This window comes from Nelusetta ayraudi, unplaced genomic scaffold, assembly GCF_046127955.1.
Source record: "Nelusetta ayraudi isolate G7.1 ecotype Tasmania unplaced genomic scaffold, CSIRO-AGI_Nayr_v1 ptg000136l, whole genome shotgun sequence".
NCBI lineage: Eukaryota > Metazoa > Chordata > Actinopteri > Tetraodontiformes > Monacanthidae > Nelusetta > Nelusetta ayraudi.
In genome coordinates this window covers 1,957,459-1,975,947 of record NW_027466186.1, presented here as the reverse complement: position 1 = coordinate 1,975,947, position 18,489 = coordinate 1,957,459, and the positions used below count along the sequence as shown (strand labels likewise).

General features: G+C 41.5%; 1 protein-coding gene across 1 annotated transcript; it reads right to left on the bottom strand.

Moving 5' to 3' along the window:
• Positions 1-7,105: 7,105 nt before the first annotated feature.
• Positions 7,106-17,773, bottom strand: LOC142879559 (DEP domain-containing protein 1B-like). The gene is made up of 11 exons (XM_076012925.1): positions 17,609-17,773; positions 15,669-15,934; positions 15,375-15,519; positions 14,646-14,773; positions 14,217-14,347; positions 14,085-14,132; positions 13,622-13,762; positions 13,351-13,517; positions 11,597-11,773; positions 9,030-9,212; positions 7,106-8,941 (listed from the first exon to the last, which is right to left on the bottom strand). The coding sequence occupies exons 1-11, from the start codon at positions 17,654-17,656 to the stop codon at positions 8,777-8,779; spliced, it is 1,599 nt and encodes a 532-aa protein (XP_075869040.1). The 5' UTR covers positions 17,657-17,773; the 3' UTR covers positions 7,106-8,776.
• Between the last annotated feature and the right edge of the window lie 716 nt (positions 17,774-18,489).

Below are 18,489 nucleotides of genomic sequence, written 5' to 3'. Positions count from 1 at the left end.
CGAAAAAGTCAAAGAAAGAGTGAACAAGAAAAAGACAATGTTATGAGATCGAGCTGTGTCGAATAATCTGTGTGGCCTGCAGACTTACGTACTCCTAAATCAACTAAATAAACATTAACAAACAACAAATTTGGACCTTGTGTAATGGAGAATTTGAATTGGCAAATTCAGCAGCACTGAAATAAAAAATACAACTGCCTCAGGGGTTTCATTTTATCTCCTCTGAAGTTAAATTCACATAGCAAAGTACACGCCACCATTTCTGTTCGTGCATCTTTTGAGTAAGAATTTTCTGACCGAAAAAAAACAAAAAACAACAGTGTGTGAAAACATGGTGTTCCCGGTCGGAACAGGTTCTGAAATGGCGCCTAAATGAGGCAGAATGAGAGCTTTTCATATTAAGTAACATGCTTTGGGTTAAAAGACCTACTCTTGTAATATCACGTTATATACCTGGATGATAAATGAATGTAACTCTGAATTTGACACCTGCACCCGCAAGGCCCTAAACGAAATACCTGCGATAATGTGTTGACCTTTTTAACAGATTAAGTGCCAGATGGGTGAATTTGATGTTGTCTGTGCAACTTGGAAAGCATCAACCCAGCAGCTTCACCTTGGCATCCATTTACATCATTTACTATATTGGACAATATGGAAGCCTGCAAAACTTGGATGGAGAAGGGACGTTGTTGACAAGACAGCCTACTTGACTTTCAGTCTGACTTGGACTTCCTGTGGAGGGAGCGTGGCTGTTAACAGGGGTTCATCATTGCAATCAGCTCTCCTCCCTGTCAGCCAGGGTATCTGCGTGGACGTGGTCGTGAAGGATTCTGAGTGTGCAGAGTTCAGCCGAGTACTGACTGAATAGATTGAATATTATCATTATTTCTACAAAGAATGGACTTTCAGTATAAAATGTAAATGCTGTTGTATTGCTGGAGCCGTGAAGAGCACATGAACAATAATACATATTTTGTAATCTGACCATGCATCTTATATTTGCGTAAAACTCTTCATAAGAACCCACAGATTACTATGTGCTTAAGCATGATGTCATTAATATCCCAAAGACCATAAATACTCACTTGCCACTTTATTAGGTACAATCTTCAATTGCTTGTTAACACAAATAGTTGATTAGCCAATCACATGGCGGCCACTCTGGAACTATAATGTGATTTTCACACTGCAACAACTGTGTGTTGGGTTTACAGATAAAAAGAAAAAGAAAAACAACACAGGAAATAACCTGTGAGTCGCAACTTTAACTCAAACAACCACTGGCTACGACCAAGGTGTGTAGAGCACCATCCCTGAATGTACAACATGCCCACCCACTTTACTAGATACTATGTACTAAGCTGTACCCAACAAGTACAAGTTCAACAGGTGATATGTCTGTGCAGTGTTGAATTTCACTGTAGGTAACAAGATGGGAAAATGGCAAAACAGCTAGGATTCCTGTTTAGAATGGGCAACATAGGATTGTATAATGTAATTGTAGAGCACTACTTCATTCATAGTTTTAAATACTGTTATAGTTCAGGAACAAATCTTACTCTTTGAGGGGTATGCTAAGGTTGTTGGAAGCGACAAAAGTTGGCGCTCGTGCTTAAATCTAATTATTCTGTCTTATGTTCTGGTGCTGAAGCAAAGTTATCCAGCTTGTCTTATGACCGTGCTATTACCTTGTCTTGCAATACCTCTTTTACCCTCGCGAGGCAGCAGCGTGTTTGTAGGCTGTAAAGTTTGTGGATTTCAGGTTAACAGATGCTCTAACCTGACAGCATGATACAGTTACTTAAAAACAGTTTGCCTTCATACGCTTCATCGTCGTTCAACTTTAATCACCTTTGATAAATTGCACTTTATTCACATTCCACCATGACACATGTATCGACGATTCCCTTGTTTCAGTCTCCTCCTAGTGCGTGTTTGCCTTCACCACTTCACCCGTCTCGTAAACCACCCCTGGATGGAAGCGGCCTTTGTCGCGGCAGTGCTCAGCGGCCTCATCCGTGTTTTCGCATATGATGTTGACAAAAGCTCATGATGTAACAGCCGGCGCTTTATGACGGCACTGACCCAGGGTCGGGTTAAAGTGTTGTGTCACATGTGCTTAATTACACAGTCAACATCATGATGAGCGGCATTAACCTACTTTCCTTGCCAACATTGCAGGCCTCTTATCATAAAACAAGCGCTCTTAAAACGAAAACAAAAGATCATTACGACACCTTGATGTTTGAATGTACGAAGGAGTTTAAAGGGAAAGTTTATTTAAAAAAAAGAAGAAAAAAAAAGAAAAGCATTTTGATCACATTTTGTATTTTCATTCATCACTTACCACGTCAAAAAAAAAGCAAAAACCAAACGTCGTGGAGGTGCATTATGCTATTTCTTTAGCTCTTTATTTATATAGGAATATGTGGACACCACACTACCATACAGGAAGCAACCAAATGAACCAACTTGCCATCTTCACAATTCCAGTTAATGCCAGCAGAGTGTCTGCCTTGAGACTGGGAGGTTGTGGGTTTGATCCCTGGCTGGGTCATACCAAAGACTATAAAAATGGCCTCATTGCCTCATTGCTTGGTATCAAGGGTTGGCAGGACTTGAACTTAATCGGATACTACTAATTTCCACAATCCATAATTAACTGTTCCAAAAACAAAAAAGACTACTGTAATATCTGAATAACAAAAGGGAGTAGTTACAACGACATAACAAGGACATAAGATCAAAAGAATAACGTCCTGTTCCGGACGTCTTTATGTACGTTTCTGTTAGTTGAAAACAAGGTAACTCATTTAGTGATGACAATGTTTGTACTGAAAATACATCAAGGTAAAAGCTGAAAGTTTTATCAGCGAGTCAAACATGCACTTCACATACATTTTTTAAGTTACAAAAAAAAACTCTGAATATCAAATATATCTGTGTGCTTCTGATTTACAGTAGCATTTGTCTGACATCCTTGTGACTCATGAGAAGTTGGTTCCAGTCGAAATCTGGCTCTTGATTCCCATTCCTTTTAAGCACAGTCATAAAAAAAAAAAAAAAAAAAAAAGGGATTTTATTAATGATGTATTTATGATATGAAACCATTTGTACAGCTTGGCAGTGTGTAGTCACGTTGTGAGTGTGTCTTTTTCAGCCCTCGTTTGCCGTATTATTCAGACATGCAATCCAAACCAAAGCAGAGTTTGGAAAAAAAAAAACCAACATAAAAAAAAACAACGCGTGTGTGATTACACTTTCTGTGTTATGAGGTGCTTGATATGTGGTTTCATATTTTAAAATGTATCAAGGCTTTTGATTGTATCTTTATGCAGTGGAAATTAAACTACCATAATAAACTCTCCAGCATCTCATCGCTCTTTATTTCATAAAAACAAAACAACTTTGCGTGATCTCAAACTTGCTGTGCTGTTGCAGATTGAAAACAGCCCTCACTGTTATAAATGGAAATTTATGGTTTCTTTGCTGGTATTATTTTTTTCTTCCGAAGGTTAAAATATTCAAGTAGCGTTTCAAGTCTTAGGACAAGGACAGTGAAAAGACTGACGCTGGCAATGTTTTCTGCATAAAATCGACTCTGAGGAGAAAAACAAGTCTTGTTATCTTATTGAGGCCCAGTGGAATTTGCAAGAAGATGTATTTTTCATTGCAGTCCGATTGTTCTGGTGTTTTCAAAGGCAGGAGACTGACGGGAATGTCAACTGTGTAAGCTACACCACCAGCCAGCTTGCCCAAAAGAAAATCACCATGTCCACAGCTGTGTCCACATGCACGCACACACACACACACACACACACACAGGCTGTGAAGTAAAGAACGGCTTCACTAATTGCCTGTGACAACACACTGAAATTGATCTAGGTTGAATATTAAAGGGTTGAATACTTGCAAGCAGAACATTTCCCACATCCAACCTACATTTGGAAAGGGGAGGCCCACTCTGAAAACAAGACAAAACAAAACAAAAAAAAAACAGGCCTGTGATTGGACAAATCATGTCCATTATATTCAAAATGGACCAGACAGATTATTCACTGTCCGCATACGGCATACTGCTACAAAGCGAGTTTGCAGCAGTATGATACTTCCAGTTGGTGTGAGGGGCAACACATATTTCGCCATAACTGTTCCTCGCAACACAATGCAGACTGTGGTTGAATTTCTGATTCTGCTGTTGGTCTTAATGAGTCATTGCAGCCATCACATTTTTTGCTTTAGCCGTGTTGCAAGAAAAGCCTCCTGTGGTGCTGCGAAGTTCATCTCCGGTTTATTTGCACCGTATTACACACCCGTCACACACCGTGCTTCTTCCTCTGACGAGTGGATGGGAACGTTCCCTAAATCTGTTGATTGAGAAAAGAAAAAGACAGAAATGTCCAACAACAAGATACCTTTTTGAAACAAATGACGAAAAAGACGTGGGAACAACGTCCTTCATCACTTTGGTGGCGCGGGTGCTACAAGCTATTGCTAAAGTGTCATTCTTTGTTTCCATTTTCATCAAAAATTGCTTTTCTGTCCAGAGTCAGTAGCTTGTTACCGAAGCTGCGAGTCCTTTCTGAGAACAGCACCATGGAATCAGCAGGGTCTTACCAAAACTGGACACCGTGGCCCCACAAAGCCCCATGACAAAAAAAAAAAAAAGACTCGCCAGGTGGAATGTTTCTCGAATTGGTGGGATTTTTGTGAGCGATTCCAAATGAGTCCAGTCAGAGTGGAAGGATCCCTATGGCAACACTGGAAATGTGCCAACTCAGGTAAACTGTGATTTACGGACATGTTTAAAGTTTTGCCAAAGGCCCACGGGGTAGACATGGACTTTCAAGTGCTGTTTTTGTTGTTGCTGTTGTTCTTAATCTTCTTAATGATGAAAAATGAGTTTCCAGCAGTACTGTGGGTGGCTCCCAAGCTTGCAGTAATTTCCTTTTATTGTGTGACGGCTAAACCCAGGCTGTGGCTGCGCCCTCTTCGCCCTCAAATGACTGGTCATCGTGTAGCACTCCAACCAGCTGCTAAAGATTCAATATTCAAGACCTTTATTTGACTAAATTTGTTCTGCTGCTGTAGCTTTCAAAACAACAACAACAAGAGAATGAAATTTACAAGCGCAGCAGTCCCAGAGAATTATAATCTTAGTTATTGCAGTGTATTCATTTTGGATTATTGTTTTATCATTAATAATATTTTATGATAATTATTATTCTTTACGAAATATTATTTATTTGTTTTAAGTCAGTCCCAGAAAGGAATTGTTCCTACCTGTAACGTGTGTCTAGGGGGACATTTTATGTTGAAGGAATATATCTGGGAGCTCGACATGTGTTGATGAAAAAGTGCCAAGTTCTGGCTACTAGCTACTCGCTCGCTACGACAAAACCCACTGCAGCTCGATTAATACCCATGCTCTGTAGCAGCAAATTTGCAGCTTTGTATTCAAGGCCAGGTTCAAGACCACCACTGGGGACCCCTGATGGTGGACTTAATCCTTCTCGCCTCCACTCCTCTCCTAATTACGCCTAAATGGAACATGCAGAGAGCCCCTCGCACACCCACAGGTGAGAATATGAACTGACAGCAGAGCTCAGCTCTCCGTGACTGTCCACCACTGAACCACAAGGTCACTCCTTATTTTCCTCCGACTGTCCTCCCCATCTTCAAACAGAGTTGATGTGACATTTGTTGCTGAATGCCCAGCTCTCCCCCACCCCCCCCACCCACCCCCCTGCAAATCGACTGCTGACAGAGTTAATGTTGGTCTCTCCTGCACCGCACGATCATATCAACTATTCAGACTCATGAGCAGGACTCCAGGCCAGAGCTGGGGATCGATAAAGCCGGCAGTTTTGTTGAAAGGCTTGTCTCAGTAAAGGAGTTAGGCAGCGCAGATCAGAGATGGGCTAGAAACAAGTTGACGTGGAAATCCAGAGAGAGGACGGTCAATCTGGATAATAGCTGTAGAGGCAGGAGAGAGCAGCTGGTGCCTGGCAAAAACTCTTAATGCTTTGACGCTTTTGTCTTGCTGCTGGAATTCTGCTCAGTCTTCTACATGTTTGATGACAGCCTCAGATGGCGGTGTTGTCACTGACCTTTGTGACATCCCAAAATGCCAATTCCCAGAACATTTGGGCTTGAAAGGTCCAGTGTGAAACATTTGGCTTGATTCTTGAGTTTTATATTGGTAAAAGCTTTACATATTGCCCATAAATGCATTCATAAAAGTGTATCCTCGGAGTACAAAAAAAGTCATTTGGTTTTCCCATATATAACTTCCATATAAGGACATACATGGAGTAATGTGGATCTTGCTCCTTGTTAGCTGCCATCTTACACCGTAATCTTTTAAGGAAGCCTGCCTGACGGTGGCCTAATTCCGAAACATGTCAGACGGGCTTCCTAAAACTTTTTACGCACTGGATCATCATCCTGAAGGAACGAGTGGAACTGGTGAGGGGATTGTAAACCTCCATCTAACTCAAACTGCCACCCAGTTCACATTTCTTCCATAAGATATTGATAGACTGTGAACAAAGAGTGACCCGCGAAGGCAGTGTGACTGAGAAACATCACAATGCACAACGACACTATATGCACTTCACTTTTTGTAATCGGGGACTTCTAGCCATAGAAACGATGACTGGACGTAAAAAGTTGAGACCGGCAGAACTTCTCTCTCCACCCACATGTGCACCTTCACAATGTGAACCGTCTCCTTGACAAATCATGCAGGTGCCAGCTGCTGACTCGCACCTCTTTTGCTGCGTCACATTAAAAGCACGGCTCCCCGCTGATGACAGCTGTACCCCTCGGGGACACCTTAAACACTGCGTTCCGTCTTCCTAATTGGCTGCCATTAGTGAAAGTCTTTGCTTGCACACAGCGAGAAAAGTAATTGGCTGTTGTATTACCACTGGGTAAAAGTTTGACCTCATGCAGGTGGATTCTGACAGCAAAACTGAATCTTCTATAGTAATTATACATTTAGATGTTGTCAAAAAAAAAAAAAAAGACCTTTGAATGTTTGCTAATTAAACATTTCCCCACAAGACATACCAAGAGGTTCAAGAACACAAGAAACACATTTTCACGTTAGAACTTTTATAAGAAAATCAGCATCGTCAAAAACTATTTCACTTTTTTTTTTCCAGCATTCAGCAGCGATTCAAGTGTAACAGTTATTCCAGCATTAGGTAAGTGAGATCATTAAGAAAAGTCAACTCATCGAAACATTGTAACATAATCAATGCAAAAGTAGAATACAGGAAGATACATAGATATCTGAACAAATGTACAGTGCGTAAAACAAAAACTAACGAGACAGAAGAGCAGGTGACAGGAAATGACAAGAAACATTAAAATAAAGGTTGTTTTTAAGACATTAGATGTGAGATATGTACCCATCAAGAAATATATCCAAAATAAAGAAAAGAAATCCAGCAACATGTGAAATGAGTTGTCAGAGTGCAGACACAAGTCAAGTACAGTGGTGTTGGGGCTCCATAAAAGAAAAGATCTAACTGTTTTCTTTTTTTGTTGTTGAAAAAAACAAAAAACAAAAAACAAAAAAACTTTCTTTTTCCATTCCTGAGAGAAAGATTGACTACATCCAAGTTATAACACTTGAGTTCAGCTGTGCTACACTTTAGATTAGTTTGTAACTTAAAAAAAATATAAAAAGAAATGTGGACATCATTGAGTCAAGCCCATCAAGAGCATTTAAAAAAAATATACATAAACGTTTACTTATAAAACGGCAGATATGTTTACTGAAATATTGCGTTGATATAGAATGCCCCAAAAAAGTATGCGCAGAAATGATGAGGAAGCTGCAATACTAATTTGCTGTGCGAGTGTCACACATTTTTGAAAATATACAATCACCTTAAAGAAATGTAACCTCCTCCAATGTCAGATGGTATTTAAAACAGGATATGATTTGATCATTTGCTCCTCAAATCGTTACATCATTCATGAAATGCCATCACATCAAATCAAAGTAAAGCACAAAAATAGGGATGTCAGCCAGCTAAGATCCTTGCTTTTTAGACCATGATGATAAAATTAGGAAATTTTCATAAGAGTAGAGTCACGCGCACGCAGTCATTAATGAAATACTTGATTACAGTTATGCCTGGAATGCAAAAAATTTCAGATCATTTTTTTTAAACCAAGAGCAAAGACTGCGGAATAAATCACCCAAAGCTCAGTACAATAAGCTCGTGGTGAAGTAATACTACATGTCTAGTAGTGTTAAGGCTCTGTTTATGAAGAGAAAGGAGAGCCAATCTGCCCAGTTTGATAAAAAATGCATGGTTCTGAAAAACCACCAGTGCAGCATTCTGTCACAGAACAATATATCACTACCATTTCATCCTGTTGGACAAGTGCATGAGGCAAGTGAATACTTACATTTGTAAAAAAAAAAAAAAAAACCCAAAAAAACGTTGTTTTGAACATTACAGCTAGAAAACTTTAGAATTTGGTAGTTATTATTGTTTCCTATATTTTTAATCTAACATTAGATTAAACTGTTTATTCAAAGGGTCATTTCAGCAACTTAACCAAAGACTCTTGGTTCAGTACCAGTGAGAAAGTCTCATTATTATATCCAGATAACGTGTTATCTTGCTTTACCAGCGCTACACACAGTGCTACTAATTAAAACTCAGTATCAAAGATTAATTTGGGCTGTTGACAGTTCGCAGCCACAGTAATGACGCAGTGCCCCGGTTTGTGAGTAAGTGGTCGCACGTCAGGCTCTGAAACTCCAGCTCCTCTGGAAGGGCTGCAGCGGTTTCTTGAAGTTGAACAACTTGAGAGGAGGTTTGAACCGGAACGTCTTCTCCGGCACGGCGGCAGCTTTGCTCTCCTCGGTGGGGAAACGCTGTTGGTAAACCTCCGGGTAGGATCTCTGGAACTGAAACGGACGACACATTCAGAACGCTGTCATTCTCATCTCTAAGCAGCGGCCACCCCCGGAGACACAAAGCTGATAGGACGTTCACCTGCTTGAGCCTTTTCTTCTTGTCCTTGGCAGGAAGTTCCTTGTCTGCGATAAGTCCCTCCAGCAGCTCAGGCAGGGGCGTCTGGGTTCCGATCACTCGCTGCTCCTCAGACTCCAGCTTGCGGATCTGTTTGCAAAAGGCTGGAGACGAGCTAAAGTCTGTGTCTGATCCAGCGTATTTGATCTGAAGGAGAACACAAGAGAGACACCAAATCAAAAATAAATAAATAAATATATATATATATATATGTATACATCTTTGATATGGAAATGACACTTCAGGCTTTGAAAAGTACTTTTAAAGGTTAAGGTTAGAGATTTTGAAGGAGAAACAGCGACACCAAGTGGTTGCACTTTAGATTGCAGTGTCTTTCACTCTCTATCCCCCTCCTGAGCGTCCCAGTGAACTACGGTTGCCTGCACACCCAAACCTGGATACTTGGACCTGCTCCTTCTTGTTCTTCGTTGGTTCATTTGAAAACGCGAGTGTTCATCCTAAATACAAAACGCTCTGTCAGGCAGGCTGGATTGTCCACACTGGGCTTCCTTAGAAATAAGGCGCACAAAACGGCAACTAACTGGGAGCAAGACCCTTATGCTCTATTTATATTGTTAAGAACTGTTCTATCGGTAGGAAAACCATATAACTTTTATTGTACTGCGAGTATACATTTTTATTAATGTGTATATGGACAGTATATTAAGATTTTACCGATATAAAACTCATAAATCAAGCCAAATATTACACACTGCACCTTTGAAATTAATATGCATTTTACACCATTTCACAAATGATCTGATGAAAAGGAAATTTATGAAAAAATAACTAGCAACAAAGGTCTTTCAATTTACGACTTTAAATATTTAAATGTGTAATTCAATGTGGTTGCAGTTAAAACTGTAAGTAAGTAGTATAAACTAAGTGAGTAAGTAACAGCATATACTTGTTGGTGCGCAGGAAATCAATACCACCATGTTTCACAATGAGTTAAGTGGCCACGACAAGTAAAACACACTGCGCACAGAGGAATGAAACCCTCCAGGGTACGCCAGGAGAACAGGAGGGAAATCCGAGGCACGACAACACTCGGCAATTTGCAGTTGTATTTCTGAATAGCTGCTCTACCCTCAATACCTCCGACTGCCCCATGCTTAAATCAAAAAGCTGAGTATCACTCTGAATGACAGAAAGAAATATGGGCCCATTTCTCATATTTCTCACTACACTGTGTCATGCAGTAATGGTGAAGAAAGAAAGAAACACAGAAATGCCCGGCTCTGGCATGTCTGTGGATTAGCCATTATTAAATACAGCATTAGACATGCCACTTAATTTTATGACACTGATGATTAAAATAATTCCGCGTTAATGCGACAATTAGGAGACGTCTTATCTCCTGAGGAAAATGTGTTTCTTTGCATCATCACATTGCGATAATGCTGCTAAAAAGCAGCTTTCATCTCAAAAAGCAGTTTCGGTAACAGAAGAAAGGTTGTTTGCCAGATGGGGCGATAAACACGCAATTAAATGGAGGCTTTTTGGAGAGCCTTGGGCAGATGCAGGAGAAGCGACATGCTCTCACATTAACGCAACAATGACACGGCTTTCCACATTTTATGCTCCTTTAATTAAAATCAAAACTAAGCAGCTACTTTATGGCATGTGTGCAGAATTATCGAGAACAATTTGGCATACTGATTGCAGGAGGTAGTAGGTGTGGCATGCGCTGCAGACAAAGTGTTGCAACTCAGGTTGCCAGCGAACTACGTCTCAGCCAAAGTTGCCATTAGTTTAGGCAGGATTTAGTGTCGTTTACCACCTTGTCATAAGCGTAAGACACCAAGAGACTGCTAATAGCGTGGCTTGCACACCTGTTGCACAGTAGAAATTTTCAAGTCGTTGGGAGACAATTTTGACAGATTAAAATTAAAAGTTCCGGTGTGTAAAATGTTTAAGGAAGCCTGGTAGCCCGCCTGACTGAGCGTTTCGTATTCAGTGCACTGTTATGTATATTCTTATACATGGAGCACCAATACGAAAAACATAAATTAAGCCACATTTTACACACTGGACCTTTGACTTCAAGATTTGCTTTTATTTATTCTTGAAGGATAACTTTGCAAAGGAAAGGAGAGATTTCTCTTATTAAGAAAAATTCACTGTATGAATGTTTTCTTCCTACGACGTGAGAAGAGTCCATCCTTTACTGACTGCTTGGTTTGCTGCTCCACCTTTCAGAAGGTTTGAAGTGGAAATATGCCTTTTGTGATGTCACAAAGCCGGACCGAGAGACGACACATTGCCCCTTTCCAAACATGTGGAAGGCAGAACAAAGCACCAGCTGTAATGGGAGGCTGGTAATAGAGAACTCCATATGCTTTTTTTTGTATTTTTTGGGAGGATTATTACTTGCATAATACTGCTCCATTCAATGCCACGAAGAATGCAAAAAAAAAAAAAAATCCTACACACACAACTACAATAAATAAAAAAAAATAAAAAAAACATAACACAAACTGTTCCATCCATTAACGCCCTCCAGTGGCATAAAAAAAAAAGGTGCTGACCTGGACCCTTTTAAGGTGGGACAGATGCTCGTCAACCTGGCAACGCAGTTTGGAGGGGACCTGGAAAATGGTGCTGTGGTGCTCCATCATGAAGGTCACAAGTTTGGTGGCGAGCAGCTCGTCCAGATCCATCTCGTCGGCCGAGCCGAGAACACAGGGTGAGAACATCTGGACCATCTATGCCGAGGCCACACGGAGAAGAAGCATTTAGAGGTAATCACGGCGCACAAGTGTAATCAACACGGGTACGAAATGAATGAGGCGGTAATCAACTAGGAGCACTTCAATGGCCTACATCAAAAAGAACTCTGTTCAAAAGGAGGCACATATCCAAAAAGAGTTAGAATAGTTTTTGTTTTTTTTGATCATGTGGAATTTCTCTGCAAAGCACCAGCAAAGATATATATATTTTTTTTTATCTCAAGTACCTGCACTTTCTATATAAATGCGTGCAAGGCAAGAAGCGCGACTCTGCACAATAGCCCTCCCTTCCATTAGATTCAATGACCTTGCTGGGGGCGAGATATATTATCAGTGCGGCGGGACTGTGTTCTTTTGAGGGTTCAAGTGAGTGCTTTAAAAAGAAACGCGGAGGCCTGGAGCTGCTTTCATTTGCAGACATCTAAGAGGTGTGTATTCAAAGTAATCTAATGGGCCCAAGAGTGGATGGAAGGTAAAATACGATTTGCTGGAAGGAAGGGAAAATGACGCAAGGGCCCAACTTTGTGTACCAACCGACTCAGACTGGGCGAGGTAAATAAGGTTAGCATGGGATTAGTTTGGACACTGGCAGGCAACTTATTTATTCATTTAAATGATGATATAATAACACGTAACAGGCTACAAAAACATAAGGGTGAAATGAAAAAGTCTGGACGCTTGTCATTTTAACTGAAGCCGAATAAAATTCAACTGTTTGCTCTTTGCTGGAAAATGCAACGCCTCAATTTTCTTCCTAGGCAAACTGCCAAGGCAACACCGTCCACAGTGGCTTAGGCAGAGAGTAAAATCGCCCCTAGTAACATTAGGAAAAAGAACAAGGGTAATTCTCCAGGACGCACGCGCCAAGCAGCGCTGCAAGAACAAGCTGGTTTTGAACCAATTTGTCGAGGCTGCGACGGCGGCATTCTAAAGGTCTCATTGTCATCAGCAAGTGTGGGGGACGAGTAGGCGGCAAAGATCCAGGAGAGGGTGAGAGTGCAGCTGATTCCTGCCGCTTTAATGCTTCTCCTTTATGGTGCCGGCACTAGCCACCTGAGTAGGTAGCAATTATGCACTTAATACTGTAGATGTTTTCAAATTTAGCAGAGTCAATAATGGCCCGCTGACCATGTCATGTTTCAAAGTGTAAATAAATACATTCTGCGGTACACTCAAATTAATTGCAGAGTCAAAACGATTTTTTTTGCACTGAGTGTAACTCACAGTGCAATCTGATAGAAGTCCCTCTTTGTGTTGAAGTGTTCCTTCGTGTTTGCATTGTGTTGGACAGCAGAACATTTTTGAGAACAGCAAATGTGTTCTCACATCTACCTGGGCTTTGAATATTTAGCAATAACTGAGCAAACAGCAAATTTTGTGTCGAGTTTAGTGAGTGTTTGCCCTTACAAAATAAAATACACAATATTTTTTCAACAGTTTTAAACAATACCATATGCTGTGTTAAAGCATTGCCGCTTGGTTAAGTGGACGTTAACTGCAAGGCCCGGACAGGAGTACCAGAGAGGAAGTACAGGGAGTCCAAGCTACTGTACCAGTGTGCGGGTTGCGATGGAGTCGTTGAGCGGAGGAAGGTGGGGGTTCTGGCAGACTCGGGCCATCAGGCGCAGCAGGAGCTGAAGTCGTCGCCTGTTGGGCGGCGGCAGCAAGAGGCAGCTGACTTGAAGAGCCTCAGTGGCCACGTCCTGCTCCTGGAGCAGGCCTACGGAGACGGAGGGGAAAGCGATTCGCGAGGAGAACAATCTCAAATCCGAGGGGGAAAACACGCGGCGAGTCGCTGCTAGAGCCGCACCCTGCGCCACTCACTCAGAATGTTGACGAAGACTTCATATAGATGGAAAGTCAGCAGGGGTTCCTTGAGTCTCTGGAAGTAGTCCCCCACTGTTTTGAGAACGTCCCGCTCAAACCCTGGGTAGACCGGCTGCCTGCTCTCATTACCATTTGGCCCTTAAGCACAAGAGAAATCCAGAATTTTGTTTTGGAGCGTTACAGTGAATTCTTCATAGGAATCACAACAACACAAACAGTTGATGCGGAACAGCAGACATGCAAGCCATTTGAAAAACGTGGCGCACACGCCACAAAAAAAAAAAAAAAAAAAAAAAAAAAAAAAATCAATTCCAGCTTGAGTTGACCCTGGATTGTGTTATTTGCCGAGGGCCCCGTGTGTTTTACAAAATACCAGCATCGACTGCATGTGACATGAGCCAGCGAGCAGACCGTGATGGTTTCCGCATGGTGCCCCGTGTGAGTAAAACTGCATACTTACAATTGGCGAGGCACTTCATTGCCGACACCACCCAGTAAGGCATGTCCTCTGGTGATGCAAAGGCAGATAGCGTGAGTCACGACATTCTACCAGAAGACAGATGAACTGTTTCCCTGTTGGAGCAAGACACACCTGCTTTGTTCTCCAAGACGACTATTCCCGACTTATTGACGCTGAACACGTTGTGGACGATGTGCTTGCCGCTCACGTGGGTCAGATTTAAAACTCCGTCAAATGAGTCGAGGCCCAGTACCCGCTGCAAACTGAGGAGAAGTGTAAATGAATCATTCAGAAAAAAAACAAATAGTGTTGGTTTACAAGATTTAACATCAGTATTCATAGGCAAAGAGCAAACATTTGAATCTGCAGGTTGCGTTGAAGTGTGGCTGCAGCTTTCCACATCCTGGCTGACAAGACTGTTATGTCCAAAGTGGCAACATAATTTATGAGTACAGCTCTAGAGTGTCTTAAACTACACTTTTAACATCAAAGATACTTTTTTTTTCTAAAAAGTTTTGATATTAAACACACCTGAGGCATTCAAACAAAACATTTACATACTGCGCAACTGTCATTGACTTCCAGATGTGGTCCACTTGTTTCGATGTGATCTCCTTCCTCCGAATAAGCTTGCACTCGTGCACATCCCCAATGGCGACGCTGTGCCTTTTGTTCCACAAATCCGAGGTCTTCAGAAAAAAAAGAAAAAAGAAAAAAACGAAAAGGGAGACTTGGGGGGAAAAGTTCCTACACACTCACACCAAGCCAATAGAAACTTCTAGAAAATATTGGAATGCGGGATATTTCAGGAATATACTCGCTTGAGGCAAATTTCAGTGTAACTACCTGCAAGCGTTGCACCAGTGTTGCGGTGGGACTGCTGTCAGTATCCACAAAATTGTTGATGTGCTGATCTTCATCTGTAGTTGAACTCTTAAAAAAAACTCTACAGTCTCTCCGTTGTTGCGGAACAGCCTCGAGTAGGTTTGACTATAATTTACGAACAGGCACCTGGACTCTAATAAGCTGAAATTAAGGGAGCCTCGACATTACGATTCACCATGGCAACAGAGTACGTAATGAGGTCTGCGCGCTTTATGCCTCTCAGTCTCAAAGTAAAAAACACTTCCGCGTCCACAGAGTGAGTCTGTAAAGATTTCTCCTGGTACACAACCCTGCGGGGTTTTCATCACGCAGCAGGAATTCATGCAAAGTCGACCTTACTTAATTAAAGCGCAGCAAGATTTGTAAGCATAGCCGGAACGGCATTAACGTATTGTTTGTTCTCACCAGGACGGAAGACCTTGAGGGTGCAATGTTTTCCCGCTGAGGCAGTTCTTCATAGTCATCCCAGCGAATGAGCCTGGGCAAATCACTGCCGACCTTTAGAAGAGGCCTGGTTGGGAAGGACTTGAGGGGAGACTGCGAGGGAAACCTGAGAGCAAAGACACCACAACTTGGTAACAGTGGCCTCACACTCACTTATCACTCAACATTACACAAACTACGCAGTCATTCTTTGTCTCATACAAACCCCCGGCTTATAGCGTGAACTGGTTTATGACGACACACAAAATATCACACCTGTACAGATGACCGTTGTCTTCAAATTCCTCCGTTCCATGCCGTCCTTTGATGTCTTCCACGACATGAGCCTTTAGGAACTTCCTCAGGAGCTGTAGAGTCTGGTAGCGAGTCACCTCAGGACCAAAGTTGTGGTTGCGTCTCAAGAGATCATGGAGGTAGTCCAACGCCTCGGATCCCGTGAAGCTCCAGTCGTAGCAGCGGAAATGTGCCCAGTGCCTCCTGAGCGGCATGCCTCCTCGGAAAAGTTTAATCGTTTCATTCCACTGCAAAAAAACGGGGAGACATGCACAGTGGTGTGACAGACGATACACAGCCTTAAGGTACGAGGAACAGACTCGCAATAAACCGTTGCTGTTTTTAGGGTTCAGTCAAGTGTTTGCGATACGTAGTTTTCTATGAGGTTGTGATAGAAAAACCCTTTCTATATGTTTGAATCCTCAAAAAATGCTTGTGTAAAATATTTAATTGTATCTTTTTAGAGACAAAATCGGCTCATTTGAAACCCGTGAAGAATGAGGAATGTCATTAAAAGAATCAAAATGCACTTGAAAGAGATGCTGCTCTTGGGCAAATAGGAAAAATTACAATAACAATGGCCCCGTCACATCGTATCCAACTTTTAATTAAAAAGAGTAATCTTATCTTGAGACAAACGCAATTTACTGTAAACCCTTCCGGACATCAAAAATGTCTACACATAATGTGATACGTAGGTAGGATAAAAAAAATAAATAAAAAAAACAACAAAAACGGAAAACACCTAAAAGGTGAGAAATACTCTGTAACATTTCAGTATCATCTGCTTTTCTCCTCTCGTATTTCTGCAGAGTAGCTTGGAAAGAACTGCTGTGAATTCACCGAGGACAAGCAGCTTTTCTACAGGGACATTTTGACATTAAGCACAAGGTGCTTGTGGCAGTGGCAATGACAAAGGCTGATTGTGTTTGGCAGGAATTTCAAGGTCCACCTGTTGCATGACTACTATGTATCAGAGCACAAAGAAAGGAGAGCTTGAATTTATAGCCATGAAAAAAAAAAATGACAGAACACATTTTCTTTGCAAGGATAAATACAAAAACCGTAAACATAAAAACAAAATGTTGCTATTCTATACGCACACCTTATAGGTGACAGAAGTCACTCAGCTCTTTCATTGCAATCCTGTGTACACATAAAAAAAGCAAGAAAAAAAAGAAGCTGTGACGCAAAAATAAATAAATGAATAAATCAAATGGATGGATGGGTGACCATAATGAACTCCGATATTTCATGTTGCAAAACAGATATCGGAAATGCAAATAAATGACAGTTAAAAGGGGTCAGGGTTCCAAGCCACAGCCAGAGCTGTGCATTAGTACAACCTCGGTAAACTATAATGTGTAGAAGGAATTAAATGCATTTCTGAAAGGGCATTTCATCAGGGCACATGGAGGCAGTAAATGTTTTCAGATTTGGTGGGCTCTGGCATTAACCTTGATGTAGCCACTGGGTGACATATAACGAGGCGGCAATAAATGGCATGCTAATGCACCGTGCCGACGTAATAACAACAAGCATGCTGGGCGGATATTTACTTTTAACAACACTGCCAGCATATTCGGGACAATAGTTTAATTTGACAAACACTAAAGTGTGCTTTTTGAGCCTCGCTATTTCCGCTATTAGAAACTCAACGCACGCGCAGCCGACTGACGCATCAGAAACTAACTGAACTTTAAACTTCTCCTCGTCATTGTGGGAAAAATCGGGGGGGGATATAACAGAGGGGTGATAATGGAAAACACAGATTGTGACCAAGTTACTAAAACACAGTGAAGAGGTGAAAATTAACTGAACATATTGCTAATGAAACTACTACTACTTTTACATGACTGGGTTAACACCGTAACTTCAAAAGTTAGCACAGCTCTGCCATGAAACTAGCGCATATTTCTCACCAGTTTGGTCGCCCTGTACGGTCCCGTTCCGATAACTTCTCCCTCCATTCTATAACCTTAAGATGAACTCACGCTTGCGAAAACATTGAAACTTTTAATCTATTCTTCGGGAGAGGGTGACAGCAAGCGGTGCGTGGTGATGTTGCCAGAGAGACGTTGATGCCAACTTTGAATCTCCGCGTCACGTCATTTAAACGACGTGATTGGACGGCTACTCGCGCACGTGACCACAAGGGTGCCACCCACTGAACGTTCCAGAGATTGCAGCCTGTGTTGGCCACGCACTAGGTAAACGTTCGAATTTAACACAGCATGTAACCGGTTGCACAACATTTTACAACGTCGCCAATAGTATATGGAATTTATTTAATCATCATTGCATTAATGAGGCTTATAGTAAAATGTCAATTCTTTATGTGGGGAGGGAGACTTTATATATCTACTACAAACAGCCTCAAACAAAATGTAAAATATTTTAGCTGGGCACTAAAAACAATATTCCTTGATGATGAAGGATTTGTTGTACCTTAAACATGATATGAGGGGAACAGAAACAGAAAGGTGGCTCCCTGTAAGGTAGTCACAACGGTTATAATTCAGAAAGGAGGTTGGGGAAAGGAGTTCAGAGTTTGTTAACCCTGAAATGACATAAACTCCATGTTGTCTCCTCCTGCAACAGTGGTAACTTGACCTGCAGTGGCTTGAGTCAGTTACTATGGCAACTTGTCAAAAGTCAACAAAGTCTTTGAATCCAACCTGGTTAGCAGCAGGTTGTTGTCAAGAAAGCCGTTTTCCCAAATATATATATATATATATAGTGTGTGACCACTGGGTGACAATCGTTTTACAAAAAATCAAAATCATTTTATTTCTGATAAAAT